This window comes from Dipodomys spectabilis, unplaced genomic scaffold, assembly GCF_019054845.1.
Source record: "Dipodomys spectabilis isolate Male_0828 unplaced genomic scaffold, ASM1905484v1 ptg000178l, whole genome shotgun sequence".
NCBI classification, from domain to species: Eukaryota; Metazoa; Chordata; class Mammalia; order Rodentia; family Heteromyidae; genus Dipodomys; species Dipodomys spectabilis.
In genome coordinates, this window is record NW_024870855.1 from 4,363,992 (window position 1) to 4,386,755 (window position 22,764).

The 22,764-nt window shown below is 42.0% G+C and overlaps 1 protein-coding gene across 1 annotated transcript in view; it reads left to right on the forward strand.

The window, feature by feature from the left end:
- Nucleotides 1-839: 839 nt before the first annotated feature.
- Nucleotides 840-22,764, forward strand: part of Gli3 (GLI family zinc finger 3) — a 209,157-nt gene continuing 187,232 nt past the window's right edge. The window contains exon 1 of the mRNA XM_042695111.1: nucleotides 840-963. Within this exon, the coding sequence (XP_042551045.1) occupies nucleotides 840-963 (124 nt within the window). The remainder of the gene's footprint in view (nucleotides 964-22,764) is intronic.

The window sequence follows — 22,764 nt, forward strand, 5'->3', positions numbered from 1 at the left end:
TGGCTCAAGTGGTGGAACGCTTGCCTTGAGCTGAAGAGCTGAGGGACAGCGCCCAGGCCCAGAGTTCAGGCCCCACGACTGACCAAAAAAAAAAAAAAGTTGACCAACAGTGAGGCCTGCATACTTATGGCATGTGTAGTTATGGCATGTGTAGTTATAACGTGTAGTTACAGTGTGTGTAGTTACAGATTATGTAGTTATAGTCTGTGTAGTTACACTGTGTGTGTAGTTATAGCATGTGTGGCTATAGCATGTATAGTTACAGTGAGTGTGGTCATGGTGTGTGTAGTTATAGCATGTATAGTTATGAAGTATGTTGTTATGGCATGTGTAGTTTTAGCGTGTGTAGTTATAGAGTGTGTAGTTATGGCCAGTGGAGTGATGGCCTATAGTTGTGGTGTGTGTAGTTACGGTCTGTGGAGTTATGGCCTATGTAGTTACAGTATGTGTAGTTATAGAGTTAGGTGTGTGGAGTTATGACACGTGGAGTTTTGTGGGTTTCTTGTGCACATGACTGCAAATTCACTGCTTGAAGATGTACGGATGTGAAGACTTGGGCGTGTTCACAGCGAGGTCATTTCCTTCTGTCCTCCATATGTGACCCACAGTCACCTGGCTGGTACATAAAGTGTGGAGATACTTAAAATCCCACGAAGATGTGCCATCCAGATGTCTTGAGTGTTTCCTTGGGCTTTACTATCTGGGTTGGCATTGCTTCTCAGGTGACAGGTGAGGGAGCTCTGGCACAGGGGTCTTTGCTGCCACTGTGGGCTGCTGATGGCACTGTGCTGTTTCACAGGCGTTCCTGCTGACCAGAGTGGAAGGGATGAGAAGACAGTATGGAGACCCAGTCCCACAGCTCCGTGACTCCTGAGAAGAAGAAAGCGGAGAATTCTATCGTGAAATGCTCCACCAGGACAGATGTCAGCGAGAAAGCCGTGGCCTCCAGTACCACTTCCAATGGTGAGTGGCCATGGGGCTACTAAATTGCCCTTGCCCGTGACCATGGCCACTTATTTTTCTGTTCTCTTGACAATTTGCATCTGGACCAGTTTTGGTTCTGTGAGATGAGAAAAGAAAGCAAGTAGGGGGCAGAGGGTCTTGGCCGGGAGGGGTGAGCCTTCCTCATTTCTTTTTTGGCATGCAACTCACTTGCTTCCTTCCAAATTTTCTAATTTGGTAGCTTATTTGTGATAGAAAGTTCCTCTTTGGGCATTTTGGGAATTATCTTGATTAGGCTGGCAGAAGTTGAGGATGCATCTACATTTTATTTGGAAAGTCTACTGGTTAGAATACAAGATAAAAAAGTTGTATTGTGATCATCTGTGGCAGGGTCTTCCTCTTGCCACAAATTTTATTTAAGTCACCTACTTTAAAAGAATTTTAAAATTTCATAGCTAATAACTGTGAGAGGTTTTGTTATTGGCATATGTAAATTAGTTGTTTTCGGAGACAATTTTGAATCATGGTTCAATATACTATATATCTTCAGTGTTAAAGAGGAGTATTGAGAGGTGTTTCATTGCAAGCATGGAGCATGGAAAAATAAATTCCAGACCCCTTTGTGGTAAAAACAGACTGAATAGGCTTAGTGGTGACCTTTGCTTCCTTCCAGACTTTCGCACAAGGTAGGCCTTTGCTTTTTGTATATTTCAGATTTCATTCTTGGCTTTCCTGAATTTCACTCTTCTTTTCCATGTGCCTTTAGGAAAAATTAGCTGGCTAGCATTTCTAGTTCTTGGGTGTTGGTTGAGTATAGGGATTCCCTTACTGATTTGTCAGAATCAGCCTGCACCTCTCCCTAAAGTTGTTTTTTTTCCTCTTTTGCTTTCTCATCTCTGGTGCTCTACTACTTGAGCCATATCTCTAGTCCTGCATTTTACTGGTTTATTGGACATGGAGTCTCTCAGAATTGCCTGCACTGACTGGATTTGAACTTGGATCCTCTAGATCTGAGCCTCCTGAGTAGCTAGGATTATAGTTGTGAGCCACCAGTACCCAGCACAGTGAGCTTCTTTACAGGGTATAGTTTTCATCTAATTGCAGAGATGACCATCTAATGTCTCTTTATAGCCTCAGGGGTGTGGGTTGAGGGAACTCTAGAGACCCTCTGTTCTATAGGTTCCTTACCTGGTAGCACACATCCCCTGATCCTACCCTGCAGGCCAGGGGGTGCTCTTTGTGTGTGTGTGTGTGTGTGTGTGGTCTGTTGTGGGGCTTGAACTCTGGGCTTGGGCACTGTCCCTGTGCTCTTCACCTCAAGGCTAGCTCAACTGCTTGAGCCACAGTGCCGCTTCCGGTTTTTCTAGTGGTCTATTGGAGATAAGAGTCAAACGGGTTTTCTGCCCGGGCTGGCTTTGAACCCCTATCCTCAGGTCTCAGCCTCCTGAGTAGCTAGGATTACAGGCGTGAGCCACCGGTGCCCGGCGCTCCTTAAGTTTAGTCTTTCAGAGGTTGGTGCACTGTGTGTGGTACCATTTGTCTACCTGTCCATCCTGTAAACATTCTAGAAATTCTCAGATACCCACATTGTGGCTATCCATTGCAAGGAAAGCAGACGCACTTGAATGCTTTCATAGAAGTTAGCAGATCCCACTTCTGGGGGAGAGGTTCTTACGCTTTCTTTCCAAAGGTCTGACATTTGATTTTGTAACTGGACAGTGAAAAAACTAGTTTAATACCAAGAACCCAAGGAATGTGATTAAAAATAATGTTTTCTCTCTCATTGACCATTTCTCCATGATTAAAATCAACATAAGAAAGTTTTGTTGCTGGCAAAGTGATTGATGAAGTTGACATAATTAACTTTTCCAGCCCTATGTGGGGTAATTTATTCTTGGTTGTAAGCCTTCCAGCCACACATGTACATTCCACTGCCTGTCCTTACAGGCCTGTCCTTTGGCTTTCCTCCGCTCAGTTTCTGCTCCTAGATAACACTTAGAGTTTTGTTTAAACATATGCATAGCACTGCCAAAATGTATGCTTCAAAACCCTTCAACAGTATTGTACAACTAGTGATCACTCTGAAAGACTGAAATTTAGTATAATATTGGTGACAAATTGCTTTCTAAATCTTGAATGGAAGGCCAGTCACTGTTGGTGACATTTTAGAACTTAGTGTGTGGGCTTTACATGGAAACAGCATAGTATGCATACTTCCTTGTGTGTGCTTTAGTTTTAAGCTTTAGTGTTTTTTAGGAAACAGAAATGACAAAGGAGATGACATTTAGTTTTCTGAATTAATTTTTCAGTGCAATTGTGATTTAAGTGGTCCCTTTTGATATCCAGTGTGGTGGCTTTCATATATAAAATGTACGTTCAGCCATTGGTTTATTTAGGGATATTCAAGTCTGTTAATATGCTAAGACTCTCAAGTAAAATACCTTAATGGTCTGGGTGGTTGATTTGGATTCTTCACTAGCTAAGCTATATGTTCTGTTTTCTAAACGATACAGGTTGTTGTCAATTTATGTCTTCCAGAGTTTTATGCATTCGCATTCCCATTCATACAAAATAATATCTTTCCACCACTTGCAAATATTGAATCTTTAGTTTGAAATGTGTTACCCCTATTTTGGGCCCATACTTTTTTTTTGTTTTTTTGTTTTTGGATCCGGTCATGGGCCTGAACTCTGAGCCTGGGCACTGCCCCTCAGCTCTTCAGCTCAAGGCAGACGCTCTACCATTTGAGCCACAGCGACACTTCGGGCTTTTTTTTTTTTGCTTATGGGTGCTGAGGAATCGAACCCAGGGCCTCAAGCTTGCAAGGCAAGCGCTTTACCACTGAGCCACCTTCCCAGCCCCCCATAATTTTTTTTAAAGAAGTAATTTGATAGTTCTTATTAACCTGCTCCTCAGCTTTAAGAAAGGAACTCATTATAAATGATACAGACAGTAGTCGCCTAAGGATCTTTGTTGGATCTGCTGGTTATTGACGACTTGCCGTGGTGATAGCAGCGATTGCTGTCCTATGGTGACACATGTGAAACCGGAATTGTGCCCCACTCATCTCTCAAGTCTGCTTGGAAGAGTTCAGTTATCTGCTTAAATGTGCTTAGAGAGAGGGAAGGGATGGGATGGATCCATTTTATGGTCTAGGACCACATCAGGAGCTTGCTTGCTTGTTTGTTTTGTTTTACTTTGTTTACTTTCTAGATTTCAAATTGTCCATGATTAGTCTATTTGTGTGGATCTCCTGAATGGAGTGGGAGGTGCAAGTGGATCTGGGTTTCGTTGAAAGCTTGAAATTTGTGGCTGTTTTCCACCCTGGATCCATCTCTTTGACCTGTGTTGTACCCTAAGTCTAGATGCTGAATGCTATTTGGAACTGACCTGGATAGTGAGTTTTACATTAGATGGTGAACACCCTTTTTCCTTGTCCTCCAAGTCCCCTCCTGTCACATGGCAGATAAGTGGGAGGGAGTTTCAGATGTGATAGATACACACACAAGCTTGAGTTGAGTTTTGGCAATACCCAGGACCAGCTGTGGAAGCATGAACTCTGTCCCAGAGTTTCCTTATCCGTTGAATAGGGTGACAGTTCTGCCTACTTTTGGGACATGTGGAGGGAAGAGCATTAAGAGTGGCGGTATTTATGTGGGCACATCCTGTCTTGTACAAACCCCCACACCCACCAACTTTCTTTGACTCTTTCCTCTTCTTGGTCTCTTTCTTCCTTTTTCCTTCTTCTTTATTTTTCCCTCTTAGTTGTGGAAAGTTGCATTCCATCCCAATTATGAAATCTTTGGAGACCATTCCACATGGCTCAGTGCAAGCAGTCCTTCTCTGTGGAGGTGTATGGCCACATACTGGTGTATGTAACAGTAAGAACTCTTCCAAGGCCACCCAGTGTCACAAACATGTTGCAGAGTGAAAAATAGGATTGATCCCAAAACAACGGATTGTGTTTTCTTGACAGTACACCCAAGTTATGAAATTTGGGGGAAAATGTTTGGCAAAAAGTTAGAATGAGTTGGCTGACTCAGATGTCTTAAAAAAATAGTTGAAGATGTTTCTCAAATCTCCATGTGACTAAGTTTGCTCATCTTAAGGAAGAATTGATCAAAACCAAAAAACAATACTACCTACATAGTCGTTTCTCTACCCTCCTTGTAGGTAAGTTCATTCTTCAATCAGATAATGGGAAAAATAATTAGAAGGAAATTTATTTAGATTTCCTTCACATGGAATATGCACACTGTGCTGATTATGTATCTTACAATGGAAATAGCATATTTACATACAGCTTTACATCTCTTTCCTTGATCTCCCCTTTCCCTCCCTGGGGTCAGCAATTTCCTTTCAGGTTATAATGGCCATTTCTAGGGGGTGGTTTGTGCAATAGTAGAGTCAGGATTGATTTTCTACGTTTAAGAGCTTTCTTTCATGTTTTTAAACCAACTAAAGATGATTAATCTGATACTCACAAGAATTCTGACTTGAGCTCCAAACACTCTTACCGGGAATCCTGGCTTCCAGTGTCTTCTTTATTTTTGTTAAGCAGATCCTCTTTCCTGTGGTCACCCAGGCTTGAAACCTCACTGTCACCTTTGACCCCTCCCTTTCTCATGCTTCCTGTGTCCTGCCACTTTTGAGGTCTTGGTAGATTTTCCTCTATAATTATTCATCCATGAGTCCCTTCAGGGCACCCGGCACTATTTAAATCTTCCCAGCTGGTTGCCTGGGCAATTAAGGAGAACTTCCAGTCCCTCACCTTGCCATTCATTGCCTCTCTCTTCCGCATTGGACACACACCTGCCAAATTAGTGTCATTATGGGTCTAGTTAGGCCACTCCCCTGCTCTAGAATCTTCAGTGACTTCTGCCTACCTACAGACTAATCATCTTATGTCTGACTGTCCAGTCTGATAGGCTACCTTTCTCCTGTACCACCTCCTAAAAGTACACCTTGATTACAATGAGGCTCCTGGCTGTGTGTGTGTGTGTGTGTGTGTGTGTGTGTGTGTGTGTGTGTGTGTGTGTGTGTGTGTTCATCTGTACAGGGGTGTTGTGCTGACTAACATCATCCAGCCTTTTCAAAAGTGGGTCTTCTTTCTCTCTCCATATCAGTTCTTGTCCTGGAGGGAACTCCCTAATAACACTTGATTTCGACAGTCTCACTTACGCCTGTTATTTTAATTAATCAGTTTGGCATTTTGGGGAAGTTTTAGGTGGAACAGGAAATGCAGTGTTCATTCCTTCCCTGTTCTCTCTTTTACCAACTAGCACCGTGCATGGTAGGATAGACTTATTAAAGTTTGAGCTAACATCGATTCACTGTTGTTAGCAAAGTTCCATCCTTTGGGGTGCACTACGATTCTGTGGCCTGGATAGTGAGGTCCAGTGTGAAGTCCCAGTGTGGGGTTGCATGTCCTTCCCTGCAGAGTCCCATAGAATGGTGTCACTGCCCTGAGAAATCTCTGGCTTCTTCTCTATGCCTCTCCTTCAGGTAACATGAGGACTTTATTATTTGTTTGTTTATGTGGGTGCTGGGACTTGAACTCAGGGCCTTAGTTTTCCCTTAAAAAAAAAAAAAAAAAAAGAAGCTGTCCTTTACCATTTTTTTGCTCAAGGCTGGCATTCCTATCATTTGTACTACAGTTCCACTTCCAGCTTCTTGGTGGTTCATTGGAGATTAGAGTTGCATGGATTTTTTTGGCCCAGGCTAGCTTTGACCTGGGATCCTCAAATCTCAGCCTCTTGAGGATTACAGGTGTGATCATCAGGGCCTGGTAACACATGAGGAGTTTATATTTCTCTTAAACTGTTTAAGAAGATCTGCCTTCTCCTCCTGTCCTCATTTGCCTCAGTGCAGTGTTTTGTGTTGAAAGAGTCTGCAAAGTTTACCACAGGCTTGCTGGGTCTTTGGGACCGGGGCAAGGGGACACAATATAATGCTTCATGCTGGTGCATGGCTGGAACTCTAGCCCTGTTAGTGAATTGCTGTGTGATCGTAAGTAAATACATAACCTCTCCGATTCAAGTACAGTGAGTACCCCATACACAGTAGCTATTGTTAGTAATAGCAGTAGACTCTCTGAATGTAGTTTGGCAGGTTTGGATTCATTGATCTCTTTCCTGCCACTTACTTCAGCCAGTGTCATTTGTTAGTTATCTGTGAATGGGTATGCTTAGTTAGATTGAGAGGACTACGGAATATTTGCTAACAGAAGATCAGATCTGTGGCCCTCACAGGTGTGTGGGGGTTAAGAGGCAGCAAAAATCACAGTTTTGAAGTTACAGATTCCTATTGTGTTAAAGAGTTTGATCAGCCTTTTCAGTTCATAGACACTCCCTTTAGGCATCAGTTGACATTGCATTTTGAACTCCAGTGCTTCAATACTTCCTTAAGAATACCCCCTCATCACCCCTGTCTTGTAACAGTTACTGGATTTCATTTCTAGAAGAGCAATTCCTAGAGGCTCAGGTAAGTCAGTACTGTTTTGTTGTAAGACTGAACTTGGGAGTAAAAGAAGCTGTACGGTGCTAGGCACCCATGGCTCACGTCTGTAATCCTAGCTACTCAAGAGACTGAGAGCTGAGGATCATGGTTCACAGCCAGCACAGGCACGAAAGTCTGTTGAGAGACATCTATCTCCAGTTAACCACCAGAAGACCAGAAGTGGCCCTGTGGCTCAGGCGGTAGGGCGCTAGCCTTAAGCAAAGAGTTCAGTGACAGTGCCCTGGTCCTGAGTTCAAGCCCTACAACTGACAAAAAAAAAAAAAAGAAAAGAAAAAGCTATACCATGATGTGTGTTTTTCTTGTGGGAAGTTTCTAGATCACAGCAATATTTGTGATTAAGTACTGTTTCATACTTCTAGAAACAAATAGTCAGAAGCAGAAACCCCCAGCTAGACAGGCACCATGCACTGTGGCTCATGGCCTGTCTATAATTCCAGCTACTCAAGAGACTGACATCTGAGGATTGAGACTCAAAGCCAGCCCAAACTTGTGAGACTCTGGTGCAGGTAAACAACAAAAAGCCAGAAATGGGGCTGTGCTCAAGTGGTAGAGTACCAGCCTTGAGTGAAAAAGTTAAGGGAGAGTTCCCCTGGCCCTGAGTTCAAGCCTTAGTACTGGCCAAAGAAAATAGAACCAACCAGTTAGTTATGGAAGCTCAGGGGTAAAACAGTGATCGTGGGAGAAAAATCTGTCTCATGTCTTCTCCACCCCTGACCCCTGACCCCTGGCCTCCAGGCAGGGGAATGGTATAATTTCCTAGCAGCCTGCAGGAGACCTGGTCCATAGTAAAAGGAAGAGCCCTCCTATTATTTTATATGAACAGAAATGTTTTCAAATGTTTGGTTCATTCTTATATTAAAAATTTATATACAGTGAAATTCACTGTCTGTGCTGGATGGTTCTGTGAGTTCTAACAAATCCACATCCAGTGGCCCACTCCAAGGGATGATTCAAAGCACTTCCAGCCCAACCCCCAACACCAAATTGCCACAAATGTACTGTGGTCGAATTGCTAGCATTGTCGGTTCAGTACCTGGTTAAATTTATATTTATCTAGGATGGGTTTTAAAGCACAAAATTCCTTCCATTTAACCATCTCATTGACTTTGTAGCAGAACTAAAATGTTCTTGAAAGCTGCTCGGAAATACAGGTCTCTGCCCACTTATGTCTACTTTGAAGGTCCAGACAATGGACATTTAAGACCAATTTGACACTCTATTTTAAGATTAAAACTAGACAGACGGTGGCCATACTAATGAGGGCTTTTGTTGTTGTTGTTTTTGTTACTCTGAATTGCTTGCTCAAGAAAATTTGAATCTGCACATTTAATACAGCTATAACCCAGACAAGTAAGAAATCCTGTGCTAAGTTCTGTCCTCTCCCCCTTCCTTTCCTTTCCCCCTTTCCCCTTCTTCCCCTCTCCTCCCCTATCTCCTCCTTCTCTTTTTCTTCCTCCTTCTTCCCTTTCTTCCTCTCATCTTTTCCTTCTTGCTCTCTGTCCTTGCTTTCCCTCCCCTCACTCCCTTTTTGAAAGTCTTTTTCTCCTTTTTATATCTAGAACTTCAGCTCAGGTAGAAATTTTTTTTTTTTTAATATAAAAGTTAATAACAAGTAGGCTGCTACTTTTTTTCCTGTCTTGTACAAACCCCCACCCCCACCAACTTTCTTTGACTCTTTCCTCTTTTTGGTCTCTTTCTTCCTTTTTCCTTCTTCTTCTTCGTCTTTATTTTTCCCTCTTAGTTGTGGAAAGTTGAGTTCCAACCCAATTATGAAATCTTCGGAGACCATTCCACATGGCTCAGTAAATGGTAGCTTCACCCCAGTTCTTTCATCTTCCTCTCTGCGCTCTGGCTTGACAGCTGAGAAGGTCTGACTGTGCCACACAATGGTCTGATTGCTTTCTCTGGGGGGGACTTTTCCCGGCCTCATCATTCGCCAGGCAGGTGGACCACAAAGTCTCTTGATTCTTTTGTTGCCTCTCAAAGTCCGAGGTCTTTGACTGAATAAATCCGCCGTCATGGGATAATTTGCTGAAAGGGAGACTGAAAGACGGGAGAGAAAAGCCTCTCCACTTGGGTGCTGCATTAATGAAATAACGGCGCCTTGGAGTTTGCAATTGAAAAATCACCAGGAATGCAATGGGTGGAGACGGGGCTTCTTTTATTGCGTAGCATAATCTTGGAGTTGCTAGCACTGAACGATTGCATGCCTGTCCTTTGCAGGCCTTGCAGGCCTGAGTGTGGTGGCATTTTGTACCCATGTTTAAGGGGACAGTCAGTCCTGCCCGGCTGTGTCTAGTTAGTCATTAGATTATTACGAGTGGATGGAAAGAATTCCATATGACAGAACTAAGGTTGAGTTAACACGGGACGAAAAGTAATTTACAGATAGGCTGTCCCCAGCCATCTTTGTAGCCCCTGATAAGGTTTCATTTCAGAATGGATAGGCGACATTTCCACTTACGAGCCCATTCGGCGACATCTGTGATAACAGCTTCTGGACCCTAATTGAAATTGGTTTCAAAATGGATTTTCACTTTTCTCTGTCGGTGGAAAATATTGAATGGACTCGGAGCTGCCACAGAGACCCCGGACCTTGGAAAATGGAGCAGGAAGGCAAGCTCATCTTTCATAACAGTGTCCATGCTATGACAGTTTTGTTATCTGTCTTATTAATGAAATCATTGATCACCTGATGAGGGATATAATAAACTACATTCCTCCAGCATGGGTGGAAGAAGCTCAATTAGACTGGGATTACAAGTTAGGAGGACAGACAAACAGCAAAGGTTTCCAAGTGGTAAAGATCAATTAAAGCTCCATTCCCAGTTTCTGATTGGGTCGTAGTGAGTGAGTACAGTCCAAGGATGTTGAGATTTATATGTGTCAACATTATACTCAGGAACTTCCTGTATGGCCAGGGTAGTAGAGTCACAGTTTCAGTAAGAATAATTTTAAAAAAAGCAAAAACTAAACATTACTGAAAAATATTACCTAATTCCTGTAGTAAGGCCCAGAAGTGGCATCTGAAGTTGTACTTCATAAGAGTTCAATAACAAGGAAATGTATGTGTGTATATATACACACACATACATACATGCACACACATATATCCCAGTACATACATATATATATATATATATATATATATATACCCCTATATAGACACACACGTGTGTATGTGTGTATACACATGGCCCCAGATCTTTTCCCTTCCCGCCTCTCTCCTCCCCCATGAAGAGGGGGATGGGCTTGTCCGGGTTAGGTGTATTAAGTAAAAAGATCAAGCTCAAGGGTTCATAACCTTAGATTCTTTGAAAGAAAAGTAGCTTATGGTCCCTTCCTCTCTCTAATCGCTTTGGGAATCCTGGCGGGGGTGTGTGTGAGTAGGTTTGGATTTAATGAGGTGGCTCTATTGTTGGGTGTGGGGCTATCTTGGAATGTGCCCTCTCTGTCTTGGAGGAAGGCAAGGGGTACTGGTGAATTGTTGCTCCTAGATGCTTTGCTATTCTGTGCACCAGCCAGGAGCGGTTGAAGCCCCATCCCAGCTTGAAAGAGGATCTGGGATCAAAGGCGCTAATGATGTCACTGATCTGCAGTGATTGATTAGGAACAGAAGTTCTGGAGAAACGGCTTGGCTTTGTAATTTCAAATTCATTAGTGACTTCTGTGAGCGTTGCTAGCTCTTAATCAGCAAAATTACTGAAATGGATGATGGGGGAAATATCATGTTTTCCTTCTTGATGTATCTATCACTAATTTTCTTTTTTTTTTGTCTTTCCTGTGCTGAGATCCAAGGCCTCAAAAATGTTAGACAGATACTCTTACAACTGAGCCACACCTTCAGCCCTGTCACTGTTTTTAAGCTTAGAGTTACATTTTCTAAGCCTTCTTCCCCTTCAGATCTACTGCTAGGTGGATTAGGTTAAGTATTTTGGTATTCTCTCTGTAAACTGCGATGGATATTTGGGAGGAGTGAAGACACTTACATGGTTTCCCTAGCAGTTGAATTATGTATAGATAAGTACAGGTTAGGAAATCATTACATACCTTTTCAGGGTTTTATTAATGGAAATTTTAAGTGCTCCATGTGCAGATTTAAAAGTCCTTTGAGTTAGTTCTTTTTATGGAACCATCTAATATTTTCCTCTTTCCCACCAACCAGATGACTCATTTCTGAGTGCTCACTTATCTTTGAAAATGAAAACAGATGCGTTTCATGCCAAGAGGTGTCAGATCTTACAAGGGGCGGGAGAAAAGATGCAGCTTGAAGGGAAGGAAGGAAAAGAGTGAGAGTGAGAGGTCTCTCTGCAAAACTGTTCACAACTACTGTAGCCATTGGCTCTGAGCCACCTGGAGTAGAGATGGATTGCAAAAGCATAGGAAAAAAAAATTCTGTTTTGGATGGCACTGCACCCCAAGAAAGAAAAGTCGAATGGAGAAATGGAAAAATGAATGTCAATTTTTATTAAGGTTACAGTTACCTTCTGTGGTGGTTAAAGACTCTAGGTTCATGCTTGTTCATAGCTAATTCCTTTCACTAAAAACTTTATTTTGAAGATTGCTGAGTAGGACTGAAAAAATCTCTCTCTCTCTCTCTCTGTGTTGTCTCTCTCCTCTCTCTCCATATAAATGCATATATGTATATATATATGTATATATATATAGTCTGGAGTAAGTATCAAGAGAAGAGATTATGCAAATGAGCTTTTGGGAGAAGGCAGCAGAGCAGTGAACATTGGAGAACTTTCCTTCCTTTGGAATATCTGGGTTCTATTAATAAGGAGGAGAATAAAAATAATCTAAGGCACTTCCCTATCACCAGAAGCAAACTTGTAGAAAGAATAAGACGATATAGTTAAAAGAATGGATCTTTCAACAATGCAAATATTTCCCGGTAAAATATGAATCTAATTATCCATTGGAGATGTTTTCCAAGCATTTAGAAACTAGAAAATCCACAGCAGCCCATTTCATATTCAGTTGAAATCAAACCTGTCTTTAAAAAATTAATGTTCCTAGGCTTGTTTTCAAATCCTGGTAAATTCAGAGCAGCAGCAAAGTTTCTTTCCTATAAATGTTGACAGCAGTTCCTGTGTGTTGGCTAACAGTGTTTTATAAATAGAGTTTACTTAGCAAAAACCATATGTATGCCCAGTGAAATAATCTCACATGTATTTATGTTTTGATTTATAGAAAACATGTGCCCCTCGACAAAGCCTTGGGCTCTTTCCCACAATTAAAAGGAATCATGTTTGAAAAAAAACCCAGCCGCCATCTTAATGGGAAACTTTTCCACATAAATTCAAAGCACTTTCTTTGATCCATTTTACACAAAATCAGAATATTTTCATCTATTACTATGCTACAAAATGCCAGGTGAATTGGAGAAAAATGTTTACAAATCTCTGCATGCATGCATACATATATGCATGCATGTATGTACATGCATACTTAAAAATATGTGGTCTGTGTGTATGTTTATAGCTGTATATATGTATCCATCTATCTGTGTATATATCTTGTCTATTATTTATTTATGTAGCTATCTATCATCTCTATATCTTTCATTTATTTACTTCCATCTAGCTATTGTCATCATCATCATCATCATCATCATCATCATCTAGCTTTTCCTTTTCTGAGGAAAAATTTACATAATTGTATTTTGAAATATATGTATATATTAGTTTGTATCCAGGGTTGGGAATGAGTTGAGGAAAACAAAACCTTTTCTTACCTTAATAAAGTAATGGACATATTAGCTGGGATCAGGCTGCAAAATACTATTTGGTTGATGTTCTAGTCTAAACCGATGGTATCCAAGCTGTTGATGGTGGGATGAGGGAGGGACAGAGTCAGTGCTTATTAAATATAGAATGTTCATAATAGTTGAGCATATTGGTGGTACAAATACGAATTTTCCATGTATGCAAATGCTGGTATAGTTTTGTACTTAAAAACTTGAGTGTGACTTGTTTTTGAAAAGGGAGAAATTATATATGCTTATGAAAACAGAATAACCTTTTATTGAAATCCTACCTCTTGAAGGTAAGTTCAGTTTTCTGAGTCCTAGAAAACCCAGCTTCTTGTTTCTGTGTAGTCCTGGGGCTTGAACTCAGGGCCTGTGTGCAGTCCCTGCGTTTTTTTGCTCAAGGCTAGCACTCTGTCACTTAAGTTACAGCTCCATTTCCAGTTTTAATTTTAAAAAATTTTTTGGTGGTTAATTGGTGATAGATTCTAACCGATGTTCTTGCATGGGCTGGCCTTGAATCTTAATCCTCAGATCTCAGCCTCATGAGTAGCCAGGATGACAAGCATGAGCCATTGGTGCCTGGCTTCTATGTGGTCTTAAACAAGTACCTTGTCCTTGATGACAGCTACCCTAGGGACCAGTATGGAGTCCAAGAGGAACAAACCTTTTTTAGTGTGAGGTTTCTCTGACCATCAGTACACCTTACTGATAGAGAGGCACCTAGCATTGGGATTATTTTATGGATCCCTTATCTCCAGATCTTAAAGATTTTTATGACATCATTTGTGGAAAACACTAGTGCATAGGTAAGGTTTGGAGCTCTAACTTTCTTTGGGCAGATATTGGTGAAGTGATTAGAATGACTCCTTGAGATACCTTCCCCCTGCCAGTTAGAGATCACAGAACTGAATTTTTTTCTGCAGTGCCGTGTGATAACCACAGTTGTAACACAGCTAACTCATACCAAGGCTCACATCAAGAATGTGGAATGAAACCTGCTGGAATAGTTTGAAGAACAGGGTTGGGAGAGTATAAGGGAGAATGATAGAGAGATGGGGTGAGTCATAAGCACTGCCAGGTATACTAGAGGATTGTCTGTAGATGCCTATTTCTGGTGCAAATTCAGGGAAGTTGTCGCCCATTTCCTTAAACCCAGTTGATGCTGTGAAATGGGAGCTGTGTGTTTTCTTTTCTTTTTCTGTTGGTACCAGGTCTTGAACTCAGGGCCTTGCATTCTTGCTTGGCTTTTTCTCTGATCTGGGCCTTCTACCATTTGAACTACATCTCCACTTCAGCATTTTATTTGTTAATTGGACATAAGAGTCTTGTGGATTTTACTGTCCTGGCTGGCTTGGAACTGTATTTCTCATATCTCAGCTTCCTGAATAGCTGGGATTACAGGTATGAGTCACAAGTACCCAATTCCAGGTGTTTTCTTTTTTTTTTTTTTTGGGTCCGGTTGTGGGGCCTGAACTCTGAACCTGAGCGCTGTCCCTCTGCTCTTCAGCTCAAGGCTAGCGCTCTACCACTTGAGCCACAGCGCCACTTCCGGCTTTTTTCTTTTTGCTTATGTGGTGCTGAGGAATCGAACCCAGGGCCTCAGGCATGCAAGGCAAGCGCTCTACCACTGAGCCACCTTCCCAGCCCTCCAGGTGTTTTCTTGATGGAACCCTGGCAATATCTATGCTTAGTTTGGCTTCCTGAACTCAGCTCTTCATGTTGGTGTGTATGGCTTCTAAAAGAGGTGTTGTCACTTCTGCAGAAAACCTCTCGAATCTCCTAGAATGCTTTTCTTTGGCATCTGTTTCTGGGTAGTCCTCCATCTTGGCTTCACTTACAGCTTTTGCACATGTCTTTGATGTTAATTTAGTTGCTTTAAACTTTTTGGAGTGGAAAAAAACCCCAAAACCCAAGAGTACAATAAACTTTTGGTTACCAGATCCCTAAACACTGAACCTCTCAAGTAACCCATATTTGTAATTTATTCCTGGAGCGTGGAGTTTATAGGCTGAAGCTTGGGATCCATGCTGACCGAGAGCCAGGCACTAGGGTTCAGGACAGCACAGAGAAGTTAAGGGTCCCAGGCACTATTGTTTTTGGGGACACCTGGAGAAGGGCAAGTAAATCACCAGAAGGCCAGGAAGGTGAGTCATTCCAGAGCAGTTATGCAAATGAGCCATTTCAGAATGCACGGAGTCTTCTGTTATCTGGAAAATGCAGACTATCTCATATAGAATATCTCACTTCAGGATCCTTATACCGGCTTACTATTGGCTGATGCCTGTGCTAAGACTTTTTCTTCGCTGATTTCCTTGGCTTAAACTTGAGCTTTGCATATTGTTATTATTGTTATTTTGGAAAGGAATGTGTGCTTATTGGGAAATTGAAAATGCATAACAAAAGATGTCTGGGGCTTGGGATCTTGACATTTGGATAGATCTTTTGTTTACAGTTTGGTTTATTTTTGTCTCTTTTTTTTTTTCTTTTTTTTGGGGGGAGGGGAGCGGGGGCTGGTCATGGGGCTTGAACTCAGGATCTGGGTGCTGTCCTTGAGTTTCTATCGCTCAAGGCTAGTGTTGTACCACTTCAGCCACAGATCCCCTTCCAGCTTTTTTGGTTACTTATTGTAGATAAAATGAGGATTGAGTTCCTTACATCTCAGCCTTCTGAGTAGCTAGGATTTCAGGCATGAGCCACCAGCACCCAGCTTAGTGCAATAGTTTTTTTTGTTTTTTTGTTTTTTTTTGGTCCGGTCGTGGGCCTGAACTCTGGGCCTGGGCGCTGTCCCTTAGCTCTTCAGCTCAAGGCTAGCACTCTACCACTTGAGCTACAGCGCCACTTCCGGCTTTTTTTTCTGCTTATGTGGTGCTGAGGAATCGAACCCAGGGCCTCATGCATGCAAGGCAAGCGCTCTACCACTGAACCAACTTCCCAGCCCTGTGCAATAGTTTTAAAGGAGACCTTTTTCTGTAGACATGGAATTGAAGTGTACTACTCAGAAAAGCAAGCACCTTGATTAGTTTTCCCCAAGCAAGCCTACTGTGTAGGCAGTGGCCAAATGTAGAGAGAAATCTTGTGGTCTGTTTATCCATTTTCTGCCTCATAGGTGTTGGACTGTGGCCAGTGTTTGACTGTTAAGAGCATTGGCTGTCAGGAGGTCCCTGTCCTTTGGTGGACCTAAATACAGCCTTATGTTGAGCCTGTATCAAGGAGTGAAATGACCACCTCTCCCACTGAACTTGTTTCAGTTTTACAGATGTTACTTCACAGTGTTCCTCTGTGGATTTGCTTCTCATTTCTTGCCTGCATCATTTATTTTCTGTCTTTGTCCTTCTGTTGGCTGTGCAGTGACATCTAGCTGTCGTTTTAATTTGTCCCAGAGCCAGGCACTAGTGGCTTATGCATGTAAATCAAGCTATTTGGGAGGCTAAGGTTGGGAGGATTGTGTTTTGAGGTCAACTTTGTTTAAAAAAGTTCATAAGACCCTTTCTCAGTCAGTTGCTGGTACAGTGGTGCACATCTGTCATCCTTGCTATAATGAAAAGCCTTACATATGTTGATTATGCCCAGGCAGGAAGCAAACCCCTATTTCAAAAATAACTATCAAAAAAATTGGGCTTGAGGAGTGGCTCAGTGGTTAAGAATGCTCTCCTAGCAAACATGAGGCTCTGAGTTCAAATGAACTCAGTACCACCAAAGCAAAGGAAATCGTCTTTTTAGATAATTATATACATCTGGCTATCCCCTTTGGAAGTGTCCATTGAAGTCTGAAAAAATTAATATGCAGTTCATGGGATGTAGATGATTATTTATTAGATGCTGTTTTAATATATATTTTTATTTCATCTGAACTGTTTTATTTATATATACATATATATCCTTTTTCTAATATCATACACTTTAGAGGTTGTATATAGAATCCATTTTATCTGAGAATTTGTTTGTTTATTTATTTTACCGTGTTATAATGGGGCTTGAACTCAGGGCCTGGGTCTTGTCTCTCAAGGCTAGCATTCTACCACTTGAGCTACAGCTCCACTTCTGGCTTTTTGGGGGGTAATTATTGGAGATAAGAGGCTTGTGGACTTGCTGTCTAGGCTGGTTTCAAACTGTAGTTCTCAGATCTCAATCTCCTGAGTAGCTAGGATTATAGGTGTGAGCCACCAGCACCTGGCCAAATTATCTTTTATTATTTTTCTTTTCCATATAGTTATTATATTCCAACTTAGTTATTTTCCTTTAACATGAATTATTAGTTCATCTTTTTAGAATCAGTCTGCTTATAAACTCATAAGTAAAAGTATAAGAAAATGAATGGATACAATTGACTTCATAACCAATTTAGTGGAAAAAGAACTAAGGTGAGTTCAACTACGTCTGTTCCATATTATTTCTTAGTGTGTATGTGTGTATGTGCGCACACACACGTGCATGTGTGTGAGTGCGTGTACCTGTGTATGCATGTACATGTGTGAGTGTGTATACCCATGTACTAGTAACTAAACTCTTGTTTAGCTCTTCGATCAGTTCTGGTGCTCTACGACTGGAGCCTCACCTCCACCTACAAGATATCAGTCACTCACTCCTGTTTGTCTGCCTGGGCTAGCTTCAAACCTTGATCCTCAGATCTCAGCCTCATAAGTAGCTAGCATTACAGGCATGAGACAATAGTGCTTGGGCTCCATGTTATTTCTTAAAACAGCGTTTGAAGCAAATCTGACAAAATACTCATGTGCATTAAGTCTAGGAGATATATAGCTGGGTGTTTCTTAGGTTATTCTCTGAAAAATGTCATGATGAAAGGTAATCTGTGGGATTTTCTTGTTTGGAATTGTACTAAGCTAACTTATGCAGGCTTTAGTGTAATTACCCTGTTGCTGCAGGAAATAGCCTTAGTTGTTTTTCTGCCAGGTTCCTCTCTTCTCAGGAGTACATCAAAGCCATACAAATGCACACTTACTTCGTGTTTGCATTCTGCTTTGTCTTCAGAAGTGTGTGTGTCTATAAGTGTGTTTTAAATCTGTCATTTATAGGGAAATACACAGGAAATAACAGATGGCAAGACCTACCAGGTGTTTGCTGTCTTTTCACCTTTGATTCTTTAACATGTTCTGGAAGCAATTGGGGTTTACTTTTGTCTCATCTGTCTCAAATGTTGCAGGTAATCACTAAGTACTTGAGTTAATGTAAGCACTTCTCAGATTCTCTCAGGAAAAATTCAGTTCTTTGGCTTCTCTGCCTTGCCCTGCATTTTTATCAAGTTAAAGCAACTGCCCTTTGTGTGTTTTTGGAGGGAGGGAAGATCTGTCACTTGGTGACTTCTTCTTTTTCTTCTTCTGAAATCCAGCAGTGCCAAGGTCAGGGACTAGGAGTATGTGGAGACTGTTTGGGTTGGGTGGTTAAGTCTGCAGGTCTTTTTGGAACTCCTTCTGGCTTATAAATCAGCCTGTCTTTGGGGTGACCTCAGTAAACCATAGACTTGGGACATTAGACCCAAGATGGCTTTGGCCCTGGCCAAATTGAAGACATGCTGAGTGCAAGTTAAGGTCTTGGTTCTGCGCATATCCTAGCATGTGACATAGATTTCCATGACCATCTTTAGGAATGCTCCACTGTGCAACATACATAACTTTGAAGATAGGAAATATTAGCAGCTAAGCTGTAATTTCAGTAGTTTCTTAAAGCTTCAACTTCACACTTGCTCAGAACCTGGTCCTGAAAGCTTTTGGAAGTTAGTGAGAGACAAGAAATCTTGTTTATTGTCTGAATGAGAATTATCCAGCATTTGGTTGGCATTTTTGTCTGGGAAGACAAAAAATTCACCAGAACCATGCCAATAGGTACAGAAGATTTGCCAGCCCACTAAGAAATTCAAACTTCCTCTTTTCTCCCGCAGGAGTGTCTTGGGGAAATCGTGCATACAATAGAACTTTTCATGTCTAGACTCTGTTTAATAAGAATGTTGTCTCTTTTTCCTTTAGCGTGTTCAGATGGAGCAAGCTAAGGAAAAGGTTTTGGATGGAAATATTGCAAATCATCCATTGTTGTACTTTCCCAGTTCCATGTAAGTGAAAGCCTAAGGTTTGTTTTCACTGAGATGCTACTAGAGTCAGCAAACAGTAGTGAGACTGTACCAAGTGCCAGACACTGTGTGGACTAAGATACTTGAACCACTCATCGGATGAGGAAATACCCAATTTCCACGCCACTTATTCAGTATAATGTAAGTGATATCTACAGAGTACCAAGGAAGATTGCAAGGAAGGTAGGGAAGACAGGAATGGAGTCTGGGAGTAAGATATGGAGCCTGGAATAAGTGGGTTGCGAATGTAGCTTAGTGGTAGAGTATTTGCCTAGTGTGCATGAAACTCTTGGTTTGCTTCCTCAGTACCACGTAAACAGAAAAATCTGGAAGTGATGCTGTGTGGCTCAAGTGGTGAAGTGCTAGCCTTGAGCAAAAGACGCTCAAGGACAATGCCCAGGCCCTGAGTTCAAGCCCCAGGACTGGCAAAAAAAAAAAAAAATCAGATAAAGAAGAAAGTCATTTGAAGTAGAGGAAGCTGTAAAATAATCAAAGACTTGGAGGTAGGGATGCCATTAGTAATTCATGGAAATATCAGTTATTGTAGACAGATGATTGGATGGATATTGGAGTTCTAGTCCCTTGGTTTGAAGTTCTAGGAGTTCTGCATGTTCGGTTTGGCCACTTGCCCCTATATGTCACCTGGTAAAGGGCAGAGAAATGAGACTTATAACATGGTACAGGCATCCTTGGGAAAATAATATTTCAGTACACCTGTAGCCATCTTCGAGGTACAGAGGTGAGCTATAGTCTTCAATAGACAAAGAACTCAGGAAGAGAATGTGGTATGGATGGGTAAGAGGCTGGGTAACCTCTGTATTGGAGTGGTCATCATCTCAGTCAGTCTTTGTACATTTATTACTGCTTGTTCACTTGAGAAGAGCAGCGGGCCAGAATAAACACATCATTTATGCTGGGCAGGTGTTCTGGCCTTTCCTAGATTTCAAGATGTCTATAGAGTGACTGCAGGAGAGAGATTGGCTCAGCACAGAGGCCTCAGATAAAAACAAAGTAGAGATTTTGTCCTGCCGTTAGTCAATTCGTGGTCCCAAAGAAGAGCCAGTGCTTTGCAGCAAAAGCAGCTTTGAAGCACCTGTTGCATGAAGGAGGCTGGTGGTTGGAAATGTGGCTGGACAGGTAGGTGTGTTGAGGCCAGGTGTGGAGCCCTGTGAAGGGAGTGCTGTAAAGAGAGCTGCTTCATCCTTCATGTGAGGGAAGGGGGAGTCTAGAGAAAAGGATGGTTGGAAGGAGATGAATGGGCCATTAGGAGGTTGCACAGGTCCTGGCGGTGAAATTGAGGCAAGAAGAGATCAGTTCATAGCATCAAGTCCAAAAGATGTGTTTACTCTCATGTTTACTGCAACCCTGTCCACAAGATAGGGAACCACCATTCACCCATCCATCCATCAGCAGGTGGATGACTAAAGAATGTGGTTTTTATACAGAATGATTTTTTTTTAAACAAAAGGAGATGCTGTCATTTCTGGACAGAATTGTTTGTCTAAAATATAACCAGCAAAAAACAAGGTTGGAGTTGTAGATGGGAGTGGTTAGGGCACAGGGTAGCATGCTTTCCACAAGGCACAGGCCCGAGACTGGATTCAGGAATCTCTATTTTGTAGCTGATTCACTCTTCACAGTACTGGATGGTATCCTTAAGTGTGCTTCCTCATCTGTTGCCCGGCCAGCCATATGACTGCTGTTGGAGACTGAAAATGAACAGTCCAATTGTTGGTCCCAAGTGTAAATCTTTTCTTATATCCAATTTCTTTTTCCCAGTGTTAGCTCATCACCAGAGAAGAAAACTGATTGGATGTGCACGCATGCGTGCGCACACATACGCGTGTGAGCGCACACACACAGAGCGCCTCCTATTCACCAGTGTCAACTTTTGCATGCCAGCCATCGCATATACAAGCCTACTTCTTTATAGAGTTATTGTGACTGTCACAATAAGAAACTCATTGGTAATTTGAGAAGGACCCACCCCACCTGACTCTGGAACTGGCTTGGCGAGATGGTAGTAGAAACTCCTTTCGTCCCTCCCCCTCTACCTGTGTGTATTGAGGTAAATCAGAGTTCTAATGGGCTTTTAATATGCTTTCTGTAAACTTATTAGAAATAGATATCTTGCCTGGTGCCTGCTATTTACCTTGCATACTAATGCTGGTGGATCAACAATGGAAATTTTTCATTTGCTCCCCGGTAAGCTAGAGGCCTGAAAATTATTTTCAGAAATTCTAGAAATGTTAGTAACTCAGTTCTGTGGTAAGTCTCTAAAACCACATCTAACATTTGGACCAAGCTTGGTCTGTTTTCAAAGCGCTATTGCATGTTGCGTGTCTAGCTGGCATTTTTTTCAAGCTGTGTGCTGAATAGTTTTAGTGTATTCTTCTTTTGTTTCTGATTTTTGACCAACTGCTTCTTAGATGCCCATTTGTTATCTATCATCCCAGTGAATTTAGGGATTAAAAACTGCTTTGTCACACCAGTTGGCTGTGACATTGTCACCCATTTCTTCTTTAAAGCAAGAGAAGGAAAAACTTCTAAAAGGGTTGCAAATGGGATTCTATGAAATTTGGATACCATGACTTGGGTTTCAAGCCATTCTTTGTAAATGGTAAAGCTAACTTTTTTCCTTTTCCTGTAAGAGAGTTAATCTGTGCAAGTCGCTTATGTGTGTGTGTGTGTGTGTGTGTGTGTGTGTGTGTGTGTGTGTGTGCACCGGTGTCTGGGTAGGGGGTATCAGAGTTACACCCTAGGAAAGTACTGATGTTCAGAATGCTTCAGATACAAAATTAATCCCTTGAGGAAAGTTCTAATATTGATATCTTTCAAAAGCCCTCAGCCATTGCCTAGAAGGTCTTAATGCCTGGTCTTGCCACACCACCCTGCGAACAAACAAAACTTGTCTTGGCCTGTGAGTGCAGTCATGCAGCTTCCTACAGCCCCAGAGTTCTGCATCAGGATTAGCTCGCAGAGAGGTCTCAGGGCAGCCCCTCAGGCAGGATGGGGTTGGGGAGACACACCTACCTCAATCAGCCTCCTGGCTGCTGCTTCTTTGGGTCCAGCCTCAGCTTATTGCCTCCAGGCTGGAGCTTCCAATTGCATTTTCAAGTCACGGAGTTGATCACTCTGTGCAACTCTTGTGGCTTTTATTCCTTTTTGTATATGTTCTCTCCCCTTTGGATATAACAACCAGGTGCTTCTCCTATCTCTGTAACTCAGGATCTTGGGGCATGGAGCCCAGGCTGAGACCCTGCCAAGGCTCCAGGCAGATTTGTCAGATGAATAAGTAAGTCTAAAAATGACTGCCACCAACCCTGCAGACATTTAGGAGAGAGAACTGAACTCTGCAGATAGCTCTGGGTGCAGGAGGGTCTGACACGTGTGCAGAGTGGGTGCCAATGTTGTATATTTTGAAGAGTTACTTCATTTATTTATTTATTTATTTTGGGTCTGGCCG